Source organism: Xiphophorus couchianus, chromosome 5, assembly GCF_001444195.1.
Source record: "Xiphophorus couchianus chromosome 5, X_couchianus-1.0, whole genome shotgun sequence".
Classification (NCBI taxonomy): Eukaryota; Metazoa; Chordata; class Actinopteri; order Cyprinodontiformes; family Poeciliidae; genus Xiphophorus; species Xiphophorus couchianus.
Genome location: NC_040232.1, coordinates 8,092,404 through 8,113,644, shown reverse-complemented (window position 1 = coordinate 8,113,644; position 21,241 = coordinate 8,092,404). Strand labels below are relative to the sequence as shown.

Sequence of the window (21,241 nt, the reverse complement as noted above, 5' to 3'; positions counted from 1 at the left end):
AAAAAGAGTTTTGAACAAAAAAAAGTTTGAAGCTGAAAAAAAAAAGATATGAAATAAAAAAAATTTAAACTGACAGAAAAAAACTGTAAAATGAAAATTTAGCAGATCAAAATCAGGGCCATAAAGTTTTTAAAAGAAAAAGTGAACCTGAAACAAAAAAGTTTTGAAAGTGAAAAAAATTTTAAACTGAGAAATTATTTTTAAACAGAAGAAAAAGATTTGAAACAAAAATATTCAAGCTGAAAAAAGTTTTGAATTTGTATAAAACAGATTTGAAATAGAAAAAGATTTGAAGCAAAATTATTTTGAAACTGAAAAAAGGTCTGAACAAAAAACAGTTTGAAGCAGAAAAGAAATTAACATTTGAAACTGAAAAAAATTATGTGAAAGAAAAAAATTTCAAAACTACTTTTCTGATTCAAGGATTCCTTTCAGTTTCCTTTTTTTTCACTTTCATGTTTTATTCTTTTGAACAAACTTTATGGTCTCAATTTAGCTCCATACATAACTCCATACCATTCAATATAAACAGAAATGTTCTTGACAGACAGAAAAAGAAAACATATTTAGAGATTACATTATGTGGTTTTAATGTGTAAAGACAATTCACGAAGCAAAGCCTGACCTCAGGAACATCAAGTCAAAGTGAGCAGTGGTGTTTCGTTGAATGTCTCCTGGAGCTGCAGGTACCAAACAGCAACATGTTTGGAGTCTTTGGTGTGTTTCCTCTGTACCAACATTCCTGTTATCTCCACCCAGGAAGTGCATGAAAACTTAGTCATACATATTTTTTTACATTCAGTTAGTCCTTCATAAATACTTAAAGTATTCAAAATTTTTTCTCAGCAAATATGTTCCAAATATTTCCATTGACATGAAATGTACACCAAAATGTCGATAACAACTGAAACAATTTAATCAAAGCAAATTACTCAAATAATGAAGCTATGGGTAATAAACTATTGAAGACATAGTTCCCTTTTAGGATGGTGTGTTTGGAGTGATGTGCAGATATCATTATTTACTATGACTAGACTAAACTCCTAGTATTTCTATGGCTTTAATAAAATCTTTAAACAAATTTTATGGGGGAATTTTACTGCAACAAGTCGAGAGCACACATTTCCCGTCTGAAAACAAACTTCATCTCTCAAAACTTCTGCTCCTTTTCAAATATTCACTGCGTTCTCTCAAACCTTTCTCCTCTCGCTCAAAACTTGTCTCTCCTTGGATCAAATCTCTGCTTGTTTGCAAATCATTTTCTGCTCTCTCTCAAAACAAAAAGCCTTGTTGCCTGGCAACCGTCTCAGCCAATGGAATGAAAAGTAGAAAAGCGCAGCAGAGGGCGCAATAACGTCACACAGAGAGTGAGCTCAGTGTTTTGCCCGCCGCCATAAAGAAGAAGAAGAAGTGTTCAGCGTTTACTGAAGTAAACATGGATGCCAACGGTGGAGCATAGCTTAAAATTTTGAATTTGTTGTCCGACCGGAGCCAGCACATTAACAGCTTAACCCTCATTATAGTCCGCCATGGTTGTTGTTTTTCGTTCAGGTCGGATGAATGCGACCTGGACATTCAGATTTATTTCAAAAGATCGGATATATATTGGATATCCAAGTGGCCCGGGTCAAATTCTAAAGCAAAAAAATCCGACTTGTGTTGTACAGACTCATGAAAAGATCAGATACAGATCTCATTAAAGCAAAAAATCAGAATTGGGTCACTTCCGGGCTGCAGTGTGAAGGCAGCCTCTGATCCCTTTGTATGTGGATTATTTGTGTTGTTCCCATCATCTGTTGTGACTTTCATGCCAATAGAAATATTAGAAATACCCACCGCATGCCAGCTGTCTGTGAAAAATGTGGAGTGGTAAAGATGGGAGGCTATTGTTTATTTCTAATTCACAACCTGAAGTCAAAAAAATTATCTTATTGACCAGCAAACTCCGGTAGGTTTCGTTTAAAGTCACCGTCAGTGCGCGTGTGTGTTTTCAGATTAAACTCTGATAGTTGTAGTCTTTATGAAGCCATCAGATGATGGCGTCTTCTGCTCTGTTTCAGTCACTGCTAGGTTTTGACCAGCGGCTGCTCTGAAATGTCCTCTGGGGTTCTGTCTCCTTCACGGGACTTTTTCCGTTTCTTGTGACCTGAGAGGAGAAGAAAAGTTCATTTTAAAAAATGCATACATTATTTTTATACATATTTTGGTATAACTGAGTTCATTTCCATTAAACCTATTATAAAATTAAAGTTCAGAAAATGTCCAGCTTGTAAGAAAGAAAGAAACGGATTTGTAAAAATGTTGTTTTCTCTGATTTTATTTTTTGCTACTTATATGAATTATTGTCATTTTCACCCTTAAAATACCAACATTTCTACTTAACTTTATATTTTGGTCTGTCTGATGATGTAATTTTTAATATTAGATGATTGATAATGAGTAGATTTTTCACCAAATACGTTTCTACTCTTACTTGAGTAATTTCTTGGACGGCTACTTTTTACTTTTACTTGAGTAAAAATATGTTGAAGTAGTGCTGCTCTTACACGAGTACAATTTGTGTGAACTCTGCCCTCTTCTATACAGCATATAGTCATTTAGACACTGATGTTTTCTTCTGCTTTTAGTTTTATCTGCTGCACTTGACATAATGGGTCATAAAATTTTACTATTTTAATAAGAGCAATAGATGCACACGAAATCACGTGTGGATTTAGAACCTTTCATGGTAAAAACCCATGAGATTTGCATGTTTTCACATTGGTTTCACACTTTTTCGGAAGGGTATCACATGTTAAATTATGTGGAAATATGTGTGAAATCTGCAGTTTTCACCATCTACTTATTTGACTGTTTCCCCCAGTCAAAAATGTAAAAAGATGAAGAATTTCATCATTATACAAATATAATGCAATAAAGGACAACATTGTTTTTGTAGACGAGTTTCAGATGAAGCTTAAAATAAAAGTTGCTATACAATTGTCAATAAATAATACTTTCAGTTCTTGGTTAGTGAAGTCTTTACATCGTTCCACACCCTCACTCTGCAACCTTTATTTAAATTATTTAACTCTTGTCTTATTGTCTTGTTTCACTATAAATGAGAGCAGTTATTTGGTTGGCTCTACTACATAAAATGTCTCCTCAGAAATCCACATTCTGTTTAGGTTATTTTTTTAAAACACATCTTTTTGCTCTGCAGAGGAAACTAAGCAGGGTTTTCCTTAGACTGAAGCTGAATGGAAATTTGAAGAAACTACAGAGGAACACAGAGGAGTCAGGTTCAAAGCACTGATGTACGTTTAGACAGTAGGATGTGTGAGTGTTTGCCTGTGTATATAAGGCGGGCAGTTTTTCTACGAATCAAAGCTGCTGAAGACAGAAACAAAACAATGAATCAGACTACTTTGAATAAACTGCACATTCATGCATGGTTATATCTGCTCTACTTTTTTGCGATTCAGTTTCATCTCTGATGGTTAGCTTCTGATTAAACCTTTACAGGAAGTGACCTCACAGCGACATATGAGAAAGAGAGACTAACTAAGTTTGAGTAGCAGTTTCTTGCCCAGCGTGTCCTCTGAGCCGCTCAGCGACATGCTGCTGATGAAAGGCGATGTGTCTGTTTCTATGGGAACCGAGGCCATGTCTGAAAAACAGAGACGGAGATCTGAATGTTCCTGGTTGCCAGGACAGGACACATTAAAGCGACATTTTGGATTAACTGAAAAGGCATAATGTGATAGCAATACATAACAACCAGAGTCGTCTAAGTGTTTTCATTAATCACATCATAAGTTTTATTCGTAAACCTCTTCACTGTTGATTCTGTGAGTTATTCTGGCTTCTTTTTGAAATGCAAAATGCCCATGAAGCATTATTGTAACGGATGATGAACCAAAGTTTTCTTCGGGGTCAGAAGCACATACTTGTAAGTAGGGCTGGACAATGTGGCTGAGAAACCTGTCACGAAATAAGCGTTTCATATCCGTCAATATCAATACTTATTGATTAATTTTATGTTTTAAATATCTGAAATATTACAGTTTTCACTTCACGCTGTTGTTGTTTTTTTATTTTTAGGAAGTTATCAGGCACAGTGGCAAAACCTTAAACTGTTGCTGCACAAGTTACTCAACAAGCTGTTGCTAAGCAACAAGAAAGTGAATGAGTGAGTTAGTTGCTAAGTAGCCAAAGAGTGAGTGAGTTAGTTAATGTCACCCACCTTACTTAGCTGGCCGTGAGAAGTTGAGAGCCTACATCTCCCAGAATGCTGTGCGGTTTTGGATCAGAGTTCAGTGAATATTCTATATTTTGAATATTCTATAAGATGGATTACCTTTTGATACTGTTGAGATCATATGTCTATCGCAATGTATATTGTTGTTGAATTATTGTCCAATCCTACTTGTAAGTAAATCAACATCAAATGTGCTGTTTCTTTTATCACATCATAAATTAAAGAAACAGAAAAACTGTAAAATACATTTTTGGTATAAGGTGCCTTCTTCAGAGACCTGGAGAATGTTTAAAGTTTAGTGGCTTTTCATTTTTCGAGGCAATGGTATTGGTATAAATGTTTATCACATAAATTCACAGAAACACAAAACAATAATGTAGTGGCCATTGTTTGCCAAACCAAACATCCAATGAAAGTCCCATCAAGCCACTATAAGGCACTGGGGGCAAGTTTTCTGTACACAGGCAAAAGAAGGTCCATTGTCCAAACTTGTTGATTGTTCTGGATGATTTATTTCCTACATTGTTTCAGCAAACAATTACAGAGTTCAAACTTTCCTTTGTTCTCTCTTGCTCTGGTAAAAACCATAGGCCCCAAACCCAAATGCCTGCTGGTCCTTTACCAGGCCCCTACACTTATAGAAAGTGGACTGACCCACCTTACTTCCTGTCTGACTCAGAAAGAATAAATAAGAAAAATAATAAAACAAAAGATAAATAGAATCAACAATTATTAACCTGTAAATAAACTCTGTAAATAATACAAAAAATAGAAATTTAAGAATAAACTAGCAAAATTCAAATGGATAAAGAAATAAAGAATAAATAGCTCCAACAAAGATAATTTTATGTTCTTTAACATCCACAATTTGTTTCTTCAAGCTGGTTTTTACAGTGAGGAGTGGGACAAACCTGAGTGTGTGTCAGTCTCTGATCTGTCCTCTCGGATGTATGGGATCTCATCCATCCTGAGGAACACAGAATCACTGGGACTCTTCTGACCGTCAGACTTACTGCCTATAGCACAAACACGCCCACAGAGTCATCATTTAAAAGCAACGTGTATCCATCACAGTTCAAACATTGTGATTTGCTCATCTGGACTGGACCTGAACCTACACCAGAGGAGTCCAAACTTTTCGCCCTGAGGGACGAAATCGTCAAACTGAACGCACTTGGAGGCCACCTTTTTTTTTTGTTATTTACCTATAAATTTCTTGTGCCTTTTCAATTTATCTGCTCAATAATAAATAAAATGTGAAATATCTTATAGAAACAAGAAAAACTGACTTTTGTAGAAGAGGGATAAGTAAATCATCGTAAATCTAGATATAAAGAATTATAAACTATTATTACCAGATAGGCATTTTTTTGGTTGATTGTGAACTAGATTTTTATTTTCGTCTAAGTTAAGTTAAAAAAGGATCAGTTATTCAGTGCTTGAGTAGTCTGTGTAGGGATTACTTTTTTACTTTTACTTCAGTAAAAGTATGCTGAGGTAGTGCTACTCTTACTTGAGTACAATTTTGCATGTATTCAGCCCAATTTTAAGCTGCAATTCACATCTGCCACTTTAATAATACTCAATTTTCAGGTGACAAGAAGGATTTTGTCCTGATTTTCTTTACACCATATATTAATTAGATTTTGATGTTTATATTCTGACATGTGGGCTGCACAGTGGCACAGTAGGTAGCACTGTTGTCTTACAGCAAAAAGGTCCTGGGTTCGATTCCCAGCCAGGGGTCTTTCTGCATGGAGTTTGCATGTTCTTCCTGTGCATGTGTTGCCCTGCAATAGACTGGCGACCTGTCCAGAGTGTACCTTGCCTCTCGCCCGAAACATTCACTGGAGATAGGCACCAGCACCCCTCCTGACCCCATTAGGGACAAGGGTGTTAGAAAATGGATGGATGGATGAATTCTGACATTTACTTTTACACTCTCTGCTCATCTGGTCTCAGTTGTGGCCTTTTAAATGCGTGTTTGAGGTTACTAAACTGTAAATATTGTGTAAAATGATGTTTCAGGAAGCTTCTTTGTTTGTCTCGCTCTAATAATGATTCACATCATCTCCTATTGGATCCAGTCTGAACTGCTCACTTTCGGCAGACCTCCATGTGTCTCTAGAGTCGGATATACTTACGGACGATGCGGTTCTTCTCGTTCAGCACTGAGGTGCTGTGTGGGACGCTGGACTGTTGTCCTCTGGTGCGGGCCGAGCTGGGCCGGCTGGGCTCCCTAGGCGGAGGCAGCAGGGTGGCTGTGGTCGGCTCAAAGGGCATGAGCGTAGCAGCGTTGCCTGTGGCTGAAGGGTCAGGGGTCGAGGTGTTGGCCTCTGCCAGGCGCATGTCAGCGTCAGGAGTTTGAGGGGAGGTGTCCATTCTAGTGGCTGTCAGCGCGTTCTGGTAGTGGCTACATGTAATCTGAAACACAGAAGCAGAGGATTCTGGGTATTAATAAAGTTGAATGACTATAGGGTGGCTTTTGTAATGTTACACAGTAAATAATTAACAGCATTAATTTGGTTTATTTAGCCTGTCATAGAGAAAAAATGTGGATGTTTATTTATTTAAATTATATTTTCACCATTTCTACATTTAGAAATGTCAGACTTCCAAACTAAATATTTAAATTACAAGATAAGTATTTTGTTTACAAACTAAATATTTAGTAAGGAAGCTAAATGATTAGTTCCAAAATAAGTTATTTATTTTTCTAGCTAAATATTTCCAAACTAAATATTTAGCTCAGACCTAAATATTTAGGATTACTATATTAACCCTATATTTACAAATGAAAGCTAAATATTTTGCAAGCAACCTAAATATTTGACATTTAACTTGTAGCTATTTAGTTAAATAGCTTGTAGCTAAATATTTAATTTTCAAACTAAATATTTGAAACTCAGACCTACATTTTAAGAAATTAAGCTAAATATGTTGTAAGTAACACAAATATTTAAAATTTATCTTGTAACTAAATAGCTTGTAGCTAAATATTTAGGTCCAAGCTCAATATTTAGCTAATACGCAAATTAGCTTCCCGATAAGCGGAAGTCAAATATCAAAATAAAAGCTGGGTTTTGCGGACCTCTACATAAACTAGCGGGACTGAATTGCTGCTCCAGTGATGTTTTAATCATTAATTATTCTCTTCTCGACATGTCCATCGTTATAGATGAAAACATAGGACGTGCTGATTAGTGATGTGTTGGTCGCGAACGATCCGGCTCTAAGAGCCGGCTCTTTGAAGTGAACGATTGGAACCGGCTCCACAATGGGAGCCGTTTTAGGATCCTATTTGGGAGCCGGGTTTTTTTCTACAGTATATCGCTGTCTCTCCGCCTCCCTGTCGTTGTGCTTGTGCTCTGCAAGAGCCGATAGTTTTTCCCCACATGGTTTTTTTTTTGTCCTGCGGTGCCTCGCTGTCTCTCCCCTCTTTCTCCCTCTCCTTCGCGTTTTGCTCTTCTGCTAGAGCGGAGAGTTTTTTTCCCTCGGTCCCTCCACTGCCCTCATGTCAAGCGTGTGCTCCACACATCTGACCAATCACACATAGTTTCAATCAATAATGTGGTGGGAAAACACTGAAAAAAAAGTTTATCTCCACTTCTTTTGTGGAAACGGCAGGCAATTGGCCAAGCTGTATAGCGTTCGTCGGCAGGTGTTTATGTACAGACACTCACTCAGCGGTCAAGAAGCACAGAAAGAAGGGGAGTCAGTGTGAGAACTGAATAGGTGAAAATAAATGAGTGACAGAAAACAGAGCAAGATTTGGACTCATTTTAATGCTACATCAAGCTCCAGGGCAGAGTGCAGACTGTGCAAAGTCAGCATTTCCTATCGTGCAGGCTCGACAAACAACCTGCACAGGCACATGCGGACATCACACGCATCGGTATTGCTATAGCATTGTTATGCGCCATTTTTACTCATCATAAGTGCTTAACAATGTCAATAATGAAACAAAATATTATAAAATTAGGTTTAAGCTATTAATTAATTAATAATGTCAAAAATATATATGGGGAGCCGTTTGGGAGCCGAAAGAGCCGGCTCTCCACAGTAAGAAGAACCATTAGAGCCGCATCTCGAAAAGGAGCCGAAAATCCCATCACTAGTGCCGATTTAAAGGCTACACAGACTCATGGCTTTAGCAACAGCTCGTGCATCAACGTCCACCAAAACACTTCCGGTTCATGATTGATTCGCTCAAATATAAAATCATAAGTACAGATAAAAGTGAAGTTCTAGAATAACAGACAAATTGACAGTATACACAGGTGAACTAATGGCTATTTTAATGGCTCTAGAATGGGTTGAGGAAACAAGAGAGAGAGCGGTTGTAATCTGTTCAGATTCAAGTAGTGCATTAGTAAGTATTGTAGAACAAAATTCAGAATCAAGGCAAGATATTATAGTTGATATTACTCATTTAATGTTTAGGATTAAAAGTTATGGATCTCTGGTCAAATTAGTTTGGGTTCCTGCTCACATTGGAGTAATAGGGAATGAGCTGGCAGATAATTTTGCTAAGAATGCAGCAAAAAAGTGTATTGTTGATTTAAATATTAAAATGAGTAAAAATGAGATTAAAAATATTAGTAAAATGTATATTAAGGATAAATGGCAGGAACAGTGGGATAAAGGAAGCAATGCCAGATTTTATTATAGCATCCAAAGAAAAGTTGGAGAATTTAGGAAATGTAGCAGGAATAAAAAAGAAGAAGATATTATATCTAGATTAAGGTTTGGACATACAGGTTTAAACAGTACTCTTAAAATAATTAATAAACATGATACAGGTTTCTGTAGTTATTGTGGGAAATTAGAAACAATACAACATTTTTTTTTAGAATGTAGTAAGTATGTTCGAGAAAGGGAGGAGTTAATTAGAAATTTAAATAGGAATAAAAATAAATTAGATATTAGAAGTTTGCTTCAAAGATCATCGGGGGACGTAGTTTTTAATAGTATTTTTAATTTTCTAAGGAGAACAGGTATTATGGGAAGATTATAGTGACTTTACATCTGATCCATACTCCAGTCTAGAAGGTGGCGGTAATGCACCTAAAAGTTGTTTGCCAACCGCCATAAAAAAAAAACAAGAAGAAGAAGAAAGTGAAGTTCTACAAATACCCCAAACCTCCGCGTACCTTGATGATCTGCAGGGGGGTGAGCTGCCTCACGGAGTAGTCCGGCAGGTAGAAGTTCCCTCCTCCGTTCAGCTGACCCAAACTTCCGGCGTACAGCATGGACTCAGAGCTGTGAGAGGGCGATCTGTGGACTGTCAGGAAAAAAAAGTGACCAGACAGGAACAACACAGGCAGAATATGCTGTTGCACATTTAAACCAATTTACATCCTGATTGGTTGAAGGTAGGCCGCTCCTGTTTGTGTTTAAATCTTATGTTGCCTTGGAGGAAACTAAGCCTGTGACTCAAGTTTACTCGTCAGCTGTTATGCATAATTTCAAAGTGCATAGAGTTTTACCATGAAAAAACAAAGTTGATTTATTGTGGTTTTGTCTCTTTGGTGATTTTTGTTTGGTTAGTACGTAAGTGGTGGTGTGGGCCTCACAAACAGACTCAGCCTTCAGACCTGAGCCAGGCCGCCATCTTGGAGAAATCTGAACTTGGCTACAAACTCACATTCCCTATTTATTCTGCCAGATGTCCCAAGTAATGGTGGAACTTAATTCAAGTTATTAATTGAGTTAACCCCTTTATATATTGACAAAATAAGCAACATTTTCAATTTAAGCACACCTTTTGCTTCTAAATTATTGAGCAAAGTGATATATAAGCTCAACAACAAATATATTTGTTGTTTTTATATGCTATATAGGTAATTCAGCAATCAGATTGGTGCAAAGGTATTCAGCTTTCAAGTGTTTCCGGATCCCCTGATTATTCATGAAGTTTCTTTAAGAAAATGCTTTGGAAATGTGGACTGTGGTCGCTGACATTAGCGTTGGGGACGTCTGCACCACTGCAACATGTTTAGCACTGAGATACTATTTGCTACACAAGCTCCTTTTTGCACAACTTGCACATAGCCAAAGTCTTTTCCAGTGTCCCATCAGATAATGTTTTTAAGCAAAAACTCTGGCTGGAACCTTTGTGTATATATATATATAAAAATCTGGTTAATTGTGTTAAAATTTCTAACACGTTAAAATCTACATAATTAAATAATCGAAATAAAGATGTTATAGTCCCTGCCACAGTCCCAAGATGTTCAAAGACTCAATCTGGCCTATGACGAATAATTTGGAGACTATAATTAAAATTGCTTGATCTAGCTTTGATACAGACTCTGTTGGAACATTAGCACACAGAACACACACATGTTCTGATGAGAACATGTGTGTGTATTTGTACCAGTTGACATGATGGCAGGTACTCCAAAATAAGAAAAAGCCCCATTCTCAAACTTCAGCGCTTCTTTGCCAAACTCCACCTCAACTTGGCCCTGAAAAACAAAACACCACAGTAACACTCATGCTGACATCACAAACACCTGTGCAGGTGAAGAGCAAGATTACAGTCGGTACCTGCAGAACTAAGATGAAGTAGTCGACCGGTTTGTTACGGTGGAAGAGGAAGTGGTGCTGAGCTCGTTTGTTCTTCTCATCGAATTTGAGTTCCTGGACCACACTGGGGTGCTTGATGAGCCTCAGCAGGATCTTCTCTGAGATGTGCGCAGGTTTAAAGGGCTCCACCTCTAACATAGGATTTGCTTTAGTAACATGGCCCCATCTACCAATGTCTCAACATTGTAGTTTCAAGTTACAAAAGTAACGAGATTATCAATGTTATATTTTTTAAACTAAACCAGAAAAGAAGTATATATATACAATATATACAAACATTTTTAGTCTCTTTTCTAGAAGACATACAGTATGTGTCAAACTCAAGGCACGAGGGCCAAAACTTGCCCGCCGTAGCTTTTTATGTGGCCCTCTAGACTCATAAATAGAACCATCAAAATAACAGTGTGCTTATGCGCTAATGCATAATTGTGAGTTTATTGTAGATTTTTGTCAAAAATCCCATCCCAACAGTATGATACTGCCACCACCATGTTTCCCCATTGGCATAGTGTGTTCTTTGAACAACCGTTTCCTGCTTGTGTGTTGGATTAAGTTTGGAAACAGCTGCAGGTGCCTGGGGGGATACCTGTGGAGAGGAAGCGATGTGTTGCCAGGAGCAGCTGAGGGGAAATCTTGACTTTCATTTCATTTTCCGACAGTTTGAAGATGGAAAAGTCCTGCTGCTTCCTCTCATGGTGGGAAACCCGCCGCTTTGTCCGGTTATCAGCTGCGGCATAAACCAGCAGACACAAAATGAGTGTAAAATCATCCAGCTCCTCAGAATCCCATGCTAACTTCTCAAACAGTACAACCAAGCATGTGTGTGTGTGTGCGTGTGCGCATACATACTGTAGAGATCCGTCTCATCAAGAATCTCCGACTTGATGATCTCCTCAATCACGTCCTCCAAGGTGACGATGCCCATCACCTCGTAGAACGGGTCGCCCTCGCCCTCGTTGTTCACGCGCTGCACGATGGCGAGGTGAGACTTTCCTGTAATCACAGCAAGTAACTTTCACCCAAATAATCACAGCTGGGTAGGAACTAGTTACATTTACTTGAGTAGATTTTTTTTTGTTTTTGATTTTTTTTTTTTAAATGTACTTTTAGGAGTATTTCTTCTAGGCTGTACTTTTTGCTTTTACTTCAGTAATTTTATTATGAAGTATTTCTACTCTTACTTGAGTAAAATTTCTGGATTCTTTACCCACTGACTGAAAAACAAACATGTTTTAACATAAAATTCACCAGACACAGACACACACCTGCAGTTTTTAGTTTTATAAGTTTTTTATTAAAAGAAACTGATTTGGAGTAAAATAAAAAAGTCTAATTTTAAATTTTTTGTTACTTACATGAATTATTGTCATTTTGGTCCTTAAAACACCAAAATTTTCACATAATTTTATATTTAATAGATGATGTTATTTTTAAATATTGAGTCTTTTTACCAAATCTTTTTACTTTTACTTGACTAAAATCAAACTTAAGAAAAAGCAGCTTTAATAAAAGTTCAATCCAAACTTGTACACTTGCATAATTCCTCCTAATTAAAGCAACACAACATACTTCTTCCTAATTGTTGTCTATGTGCTTGTGTTGTGCATTAAATACAATAATGTTTATCAATTAAAAACAAAAGATATGAAAGATATGTTTTACATTTTTTAGATTCTGAACAAGTTAGAATGTTACATAATGCCAAAAAGAAAATATGATTTATTATTCAATACTGACGTGTAATATCATGGCCATTTTCCAGCCTAGACTAGAAGTGTTACCCACAAAACACAATTTATAAAGTAACTCTTCACATTGTCCAGCATCCAAGAATTTTAACTGAAAGTTGGCTGGAAGGAAAAACTCTGGTTCACAAACAACAAGAATAACTGCAGTCTTGAAAGAATCAACTTGTGCAGTGAAAAATAATTATCAGTGAGAAAAAAAATTATTCTTATGCAAAACATAAGATGAGTAACTCATTATGAGAAACACAACAGATAATATAAAATTGGAGTCATCAGACTTTCATGATGCATTTAATTTGAGTTTATTATTGAATATATTTGTACAATAAATGAGCAGCAACAATGGAGAAATGCTCTCCTCTGCCAAACACCATTAAACCAAAACTTCTGAGTGAGAATTGAATTATGCAAAAACTAACGGAGAATATTAAACGAGCAAAGAGACCAGACAGCATGAAGGGCATGAAGTGAAAATGCAGCAAACTGAATATTTTATGAGGTTCTCTGTTCCACGACAAACAGCAGAGGGCGAATAGTTCAGAAAAGACGTTTCAAAAAGTTCAGTGGCAAATTACATAAAAAGAACAGATTTTTAGGCTCTCTAGTCAGTCTAAATTAATTATTATTTTTTAAAACCAGTTTAATTGATGGCTGCATTCGGACTTGGATTAAATATTCCTCATCTGGGATGTGTTTGCTTCAGCTTCACGCTGAAGCTGCTCGTCTCCATACCGGCACTTTGCTGCAGTTGTTGTTCACAGCAAGGGGGGCTGTTACTTGGCAACTTGCAGCGTGTGATTCACACTGCTTAGCATTCAGGCCAAATATTCGCTCTCCTGATTCTGCTGCATCTCATCACTACTGTGAAACCTGGCCGTGCTGAGGATCCTAATTTAATCCACATGAATGGCATTTCAGCGTCTAGTCACTGAATGGGTGACATTGTGTCCCAGTGCCTCCAAAATAATTAGATTTCTACACTGTAAAACATTTGAAGGTGGTTTAACATAAAAATGAAAGTCCACCTGCTGCCTGGAAAATGCAATTAAAGTCACAAGAAAATTGTTTTGGTTTTAACTCAGAAATTAAAGTTCATGAAGTTGATTTAACAACAAGAGGCAAGTTGTCTAAACATTGTTTTTTAAGTTCATTAATCTTGAATTGTGAGTTTTAACTTAATGCTGCAATTTAAACCAAATAATTATTTCACAATATGCAAGAAAAAAACTGTCCTCACCTGGTTAAAGAGCCACATTTCTCTATTATTTTACTCACAATATCAAGTTAAAATAACTTTTACTTTAGTACAATTTAAATTCTTGTTTCAAATTGCATGAACAAAATTTCTGATATGATAATAAATTTCATCAAACATCACAATGAATGCAGCTCAGAAACATTTAGTGTGAACAGGACAATATCCTCAAGCTTTAAAATAAACATTTGCCTTAATAAAACACAAGAGTCAGATCAATGTAACGCTCTTCCACCTCAGGATACAGAAACAAGCCGCTAAGCATTCTGGGAAATAGTTCCCACTCCTGTCTTTTGATGAAGTTTAGACTAAATCATTGTGAGAACAAGACCATTGAAGGAGCTTTCAGTCATTTTTGTTTTGTTTTTTCTTCTGCTTCTGCAGGATTCTCATAGTAAAGAGGAAAAACTGGCTGCATTTTCTGCTGCAGTGGCAGGAAGCATTCCTGCAGAGGGTAAAAGAGATAATCCTCTATGTAGATTATCTCATCCAGGTCATCTACATGCAGAAAGCCTGGTTACTTTTAAAAGGAACAATTGTGATTATGTGGCTGGTTCAATATTTATTCAACTTCTGGAGCTCCTAAAAAAATCACTGCAGGTTTAGCAGATTGGCAAAGTCTCTGCATTGTTAAAAAAATAAAATAAAATAAAAAGACTAATAATCTGTTTGATGTCTCCTGTAGACAGAATCTGCCTCCTCCGTTTACTGCTGTCCTCACCACAAGCCCAACAGAAAGAAAAGTGCCGAGTCTGCAGCATTCATGGGCATGCGGGAAGGCGGTGGAAAGCAGGGAGCTCTGTGATTGGCTGGAGCGGACCCCACCCACAGAAAAATACGGACTGAGACCGCAGAGCCTCTGCAAACTGGGCATGACTCTTCGTTTTGGTGCAGGGCGGGCTGTGCCTGCTCAGGCTGCAGGTTCTCACACTTTCTGAAGCAAGAGGCCGGCTCGACTCAGTGCTGCTGAAACACACACGCAGCTTTCTGTTTTGCTCATTTATCCACTTAATCTGAGGAAGATTATGGAATAAAAAAATCTGATCGACCTCCAAACGTCGCCTGGTTGCAGCATTACTCAATAAAGTGACTCATTTGTTTGGGACAGAGCTGAGCTGAATGTTTTCTGGGGTCGTTTTGGGATATTTCACTGTGTTGCCATGGCAACAAATGATGTGCATGCACTGCAAAAACACAAAATCTTACCAAGTAATGTTGGTCTAATTTCTAGTGCAAATATCTTTGTACACTTGAAATAAGACAAACTAACTTAAAAGCAACTTTTCAGCAACATACAGAGGTGTGTAATAAATAAATAATTCCGTCATATTGATGAAAACGTTTTAGATTGGTTACCAGATCATTTCACTTGTAACATGGGATAAAAACACCAACAATTACAAATCAAACATCTGGAGTTAGTTGGGCTACTTTACCTCGCAAAATTATTCCTGCACTTTACAAGAAAAGAAATTAATACAAATGTTCAGATATTTTTTTTTTTTTTTACCAAAGTTGCATTAAAACTACAGGGTGGGCCATAAGTTTCCATACATAGGAGAATGCAAAATGTTTATTTCAGATGCTCAAGAAGATGCGTTTGACAAAAAAGCAAAGAATTGAAATTATACTGATGACTGGATCGGGAAGCAGTCACACGAAACTTTAACAGAAAACATGGAACCAGCATCACACACGACACTGTGGCAAAACTTATTTGCAAGTTTCAGAAAACTGGAAATGTTGCAGATCAACCATGAAGTGGTCCAAGACGGGCAGCGATTACACAGAGTCCCACAAAAATAAAAACAGTTGTCGAATATAAACTGTTTTATTTTTTCTATGTATGGAAACTTATGGCCCACCCTGGATTAAAACCTAAAAAGCAAATCCAAAGCTTCACCAGAACCTTGCCTGGCAAAACTCTTCCCACCCTTTAAACTCTTTCACATTTTGTCATTAAGATCCACAAACTTCAGTCTATTTTACAAGGATTTTATGTGACAGATAAAAAAACTATGGACCTCATTGTGAAGTGGGGAAAAAAGGATAAAAGGTTTTCCAAACTTTTAACAAATAAAACTTGGAAAATGTGGGATGCATTTGTATATAGCACAGACTGAAATATTTAATATTTTGCCTAAGTAGTACTTAGTAGTAAATATTCAGTTTTTAAATCTTGGCCCAGATTCCTATTGGGCTTATAACTGGACTTTGACTAGACCATTCAAACACATGAATAGTCTTCTAAACCCTCCATTATATCTCTGTTTAGGGTTGTTAGAGTCGCCTTTAATATGGAAAATGACAGTTCAGTGGGATTTGCAGTTTTGTCTTCTGCCACACATCTTCCTTTGCGTATGTCAGTTCAAAGTTTTTAACTTGCCTTAAACTTCAAGGGCTTTTAAATCAAAGGAGTTTAAAACAAACACAAATGCATGCCACACTTTTCAGATTTGTATCTGTAAAACATTTTCAACACCGAGCATCATGTTTGCTACACGACGCAGCGATGCACTAATTTGTTTTTAAAAATCCCAAGAAAACGACGATGCAGTTTGTGTTTGCAACGTGACAAAGTTGGGAAAACGTTCAAGTTGTGCGAAAACCTTTGCAAAACACAAATTTATTCAGGTTTTAACAGGTTATTGAGATTCATTTGGATCATCCCTCTGATTGCAAACTACCAGAACATGTTGTCAGTGCAAATACGGTCACATCTGCAAATATGAGCAGCTGAACTGTGCCTGCACACAGAGCCGGCCCAAGGCATAAGTAAACAAAGCCTGTGCTCAGTTTACTTAACACAAACCAACAGTGGCCTTGAGTTTTACACAAATCATACATCTAATATTTGATTGAATGTGAATATTATTAAATATGAATTGATGACCTCATAGATAAATTAAAATGTAGCAATTTATAATTATTATTTAAGATTTAATAGAATAAGCAGGTTTACGTTGTAAAAGTACAAACAATAATCGTCATTGTTTGTTGTTTTAAACAAGTTACAGTCTAAAAGTGTAAACTTTTTGTGTTTCAACTTGGTTTGTTTACAAATAGATGTCAGCAAATAATTATCTGTCACAAAACTGCAGTTTGGTTATAGAAACACATTTGGCTAAGATTCCTTGGCAGCTCGTTTTAATTCACATCCCCAAAAACATTGTTACTGAACTCATAACTGTGTTCATCCAGTTAAATTATTACATATCGCACTGATAAAGGGCCAGTGTAAAGAATTTATTTTGTTGACATGAATGAGTGCACTGCAAAAACACAAAATCTTACCAAGTTTTTTCAGTCTACACTGTAAGAAAAAAAGGTCTCTAATTTAGCTGCCGGTCAAAAACCGTCTCTTAATTTACATAAAATTTTACAGTAAATGAGTTTTTTTGTGTGTGGTTTCTAGTGCAAATGTCATAGTACTTGAATTAAGACAAAACGAACTTATAAGCAACTTTTCAGCAAGATGTAGGAGATTGTTTTAAGTCAATAATTCCTTAATATTAATAATATTTAACTTAGAACTTATATTTTACTTAAACTGAAATATAAATAAAATAATCTACCTATGGAAGTGGTACTTTTTCATGGGTATTAAGGAATTATTGACTAAACAAGATCCTATCTCTTGCTGAAAAGTTATTTATAAGTTAGTTTGGTCTTATTTCAATTACTAATACATGTACTTGACTGGAAGTTTAATGTTTTTGCTGTGTGTTGATAAAGATTTTTGGTTTACGTCCTGTAGACGCTCCTCACCTTTTTTAAACTCCTCCAGCATCGCGTCCAGCTTGGTGTCGTTGAAGACGCAGTGCAGCGGGTGTTTGTAGAACTGCGTTATGGTTTTCAGCGGAGTGCAGTCGTCCGGGTCCACGAAGGCCAAGTCCTTGACAAACAGGATGTCCAATATGTTGGACCTGTCGTTCTCGAACACCGGTATCCTGGTGTACCCGCTCTCCATGATCTCTGACATGGTGTTGAAGTCCAGCACCACGTCCGACGCCAGCATGAAGCAGTCGCTCAGCGGCGTCAGGACGTCCTCCACCGTCTTGGTGCGCAGCTCCAGCGCGCCCTGGATGATGTTCAGCTCCTCTTTCACCAGATCGTGGTACGGGTCTGAGACGCGCAGCATCTCCAGCAGTTTCTCTCTGGTGTAGAAGTTGGAGATCTCCTGGTTGAGAATGAGGTCCAGCAGTTTGCTGATGGGGTAGGAGATGGGGAAGGAGAGCACCATCAGCAGCCGCGTCACCCAGATGGTTTTGGACGCGATAGCCAGGCCGTGACGCGATGCCACGGAGTGAGGAAGAATCTCCCCGATGAAGAAGATGCCAAAGGCGCAAATGACCGTGGAGAGCCAGGTCATGCCCAGGATCTGGCACATCCACACCGCCAAAGACGCGTTGATGATCGCGTTGCCCAGCAGCAGCGTGCACAGGACGTAGTTCCCATGCCGACGCACAGATTCAATCTTTCGCGCGTAGTTCTGCTCCTTGTCGGTGCCGCTGTTCTGCAGGACTTGTAGCTCCACCGGGTCGAGCGCCAGCAGGCTGAGGTTCAGTCCGCTGAAAAGAGCCGATAAGCCGAGCAGCAGGACGGAGACCAGGACCTGCAGCCAGAGCTCCGGGACAGCAGAGCGCTCTGTCACGGCGACCCAGAAGTCTCTTGTCCGGTAGTGTTCCCACTTGGACCCGTCGAAGGCGCACATGGAGTAATACTTAATCTTCTCCCCTCTTCGCAAGTCTTTGGCCAGCAGCTCGACCAGCACTGAGTTCTGACTGGAAGCAGACTTGAAGGAACCTAAAACCTCGATGTCGGACGTCCTGGCGTTCTTGTCCATGCACATGTTCCTCTTGGGGTGAACCTGTCCCTCTCTGCCGGGACTCGGCTCCTCGATGAAGGCGATCCAGGGCGCGGCATTGTTGGCGCGGGTCCCCGCGGTGCGGTTGAGCCTCTGCGGGGAGGTGGAGTAGTACACCCGCAGCATGAAGCGGGTTCCCTCCGTGGCTTTCAGCACCCCGTCGTCCACGGACAGCTCCGCTCCGGTCTCCTCCGGACGGAAGCCGAGCAGGCAGAGAGCCGGGGTGGGCAGCAGCCAGCAGAGGCCGAGCAGGAGCCACAGGCAGCGGGACGGAGAGAGCGGAGCCCCGCGGGACTGCGGGGACCTGAGGCAGCACCGCGCGGCCTCATCCTCCGCAGCCATGATGCGGTGTGATGAACTGGCTCAGTCCGGGGATCCGGAGTCACGTGGTGCCGCCTGGTTCCGGTCCATGTGGGAAAAGGAGGGACAATCAGCAATCCGTTTTAACGGCGCTGATTCCGGCGATGCAAAACAGCGGAGGAGATGCGCCATCAGCGCCATTAGGTCACTTTCTAATAATAGGCGCGAGCTCAGGAGTTGATATTTTGCTCTTTTCAAAATCTCTGCGCCTTTTTATGATGACATCCTGCAGGCAAACGGCGGATTAAACAGCAGCACTTTTTACAGCTGTCAGAGAGGAAAAGTTGTCTTTTCCTTGGATAGTTTACCAGAAACAAGACTTTTGATGAGCAAAAGTTTTCAAGGCTTTCCGTAGTGGGACAGACTTAATTTACTGATAATTTCTGCTGCTGTTGGGGATTTCAATTCTTTTCAAACATCTTTAATTGTTTTTATCGCACTAAAGCTGCTGCAGTTACCTTTCTTTGTTATATATGTTCATCTTTTTGTTCTCTTTATCTTCCGATAAAATTGTAAAAAAAAAATCCTCTCCACGTGAAAGTATTTTTTTGAGTTTTAACTGTAGCTTCTCGTGATCAGATTCAACAACAAAAGTGTTGGAACAACCACAGAGACGGTAATTCATGTTTGACAGATCCGAAAATTGCAGGTGTTTGAAGTTAGCCATCTTGTTTTCAGTGATTTAAAAGCTCAAAGTAACAGTATTTTGGAGGAGTTCTTGCTTTTATGATGAGCCCATATTTACACGGCATGACGGATCTGTTCTTTTTCACTACAAACTGAACCCTCAGACACGAGTTATACCAATTTTCTGGCCACACAGTGAAGAACTTTACAAAATTTGAATTAAAATTGATGTGTTTCTTCTAGAATAATCCAAAAGAAAGAATAAAGACAGAAAGAGGAAAAGGAAGAAAGAAAACTAGCATAGTAATATGTATTGTTTTATAGGCATGCATGTAAGTAACTTTGTTTGGGTTAAAATGACGATATATATTTTTTTAATATAAACTGGACTTAATAGTTTTACAAAGTGTCCTGGAATTGAATGTGCTGTTAATATTCTCTATTTAATGTGTATTTAATTGGAATTTGTGGCCACATGAGGGCGCTGTTTAGATGTTTCTCTGGGAAAGTTGATTAAAGTCTTTTATTTATTCAGGTTTATTTATGCAGAAACGCATCTCTGTCCTGCTTTATGGGTCCCAACAAAACGTTCACACTATTTAATCACATCAAACATCAAATCATTTCCTTTCAGTGAGCCTGAACAAAAGTATTACTAAATGTTCCTGGGCAGATATCAGATCATTTAACCTTCAGACCAAATGTAGCATTGTTTCAATGATTTAAAAAAATGAAGCAATATTTTCCTGTTGTGGTTTTATGCATAGTTCTGTCTCCTTTGTTTCAGTGTAACCTAATAAATGTTTTTATTAAGCACTAAAATATTAAGATCTTTCTGCTCTAAGCAATTGGGACAAATATTTTAACATAAACATACAAAATGTATCAATCTGGGTAAAATGGAGCAATGAGTGATTGGAAACGAGTCTCTGCTTTAAACAGATGAACAGAAGACAAGTTTTATTCCTCAGTGAAATAATCAACTAAAAACAGTTTCAGATAAAAAAATTTTTACAGACTCATAGTCCAAATTACATAAAAGAACGATAACAAAAACAATAAAAAGAATAAAAATTACATAAAAACACTCCTAAACATACCAATGTTTCCAGAACACAGATGTTTCTCTTACTGAACTATATTTAACGTTAGTCAACAATAAGATTATTTCTATTATTAGACTCGTTTAATGGGCAAATAAATTTATGCATGAGATTTCTTAAAACAGCCAAAGAGCTGGCACTAGCAGATTGTGTAATAATAAGAAACATATTTGTACCAAAAAAAAATTAAGAGACAAAAGAAGCAAAAACATTTTTTATTAGCATTGGGGACCAATAGCGGAGCCCTGAGGCACACCTGAACTGATGTAGTAAAATTCTATCCAATTCATGTATTTATTATTATTTATTTATGATGATTATTGTTATTTATTGGTTAACCCTAATGTCGATCAGCAGTGTTGGACTAATAACACCATCAGCTCAGCTGCTGCTAAGTTACAAACCCAATATGTCGGAGTATTTACCCAGAGCTGCTTCTTTCTTAGGCTT

The 21,241-nt window shown here is 38.0% G+C and overlaps 1 protein-coding gene across 1 annotated transcript; it reads right to left on the bottom strand.

The window, feature by feature from the left end:
- Positions 1-565: 565 nt before the first annotated feature.
- LOC114145237 (metal transporter CNNM1-like) lies at positions 566-20,504 on the bottom strand. The gene is made up of 10 exons (XM_028018711.1): positions 17,603-20,504; positions 11,681-11,824; positions 11,418-11,558; positions 10,793-10,962; positions 10,620-10,710; positions 9,394-9,524; positions 6,385-6,664; positions 5,152-5,256; positions 3,545-3,649; positions 566-2,146 (listed from the first exon to the last, which is right to left on the bottom strand). Exons 1-10 carry the CDS (start codon positions 19,041-19,043, stop codon positions 2,067-2,069), a joined length of 2,688 nt encoding a protein of 895 aa, XP_027874512.1. The 5' UTR covers positions 19,044-20,504; the 3' UTR covers positions 566-2,066.
- Positions 20,505-21,241: the final 737 nt, after the last annotated feature.

Coding starts and splice junctions, on each gene's coding strand:
- LOC114145237 (XM_028018711.1), bottom strand. CDS start 19,043: ATGGCTGCGGAGGATGAGGCCGCGCGGTGCTGCCTCAGGTCCCCGCAG. Junction 11,559..11,680: donor TGATGAGACGGATCTCTACA/GTATGTATGCGC, acceptor TTTATGCCGCAG/CTGATAACCGGACAAAGCGG. Junction 10,963..11,417: donor ACATCGCTTCCTCTCCACAG/GTATCCCCCCAG, acceptor ATCCTATGTTAG/AGGTGGAGCCCTTTAAACCT.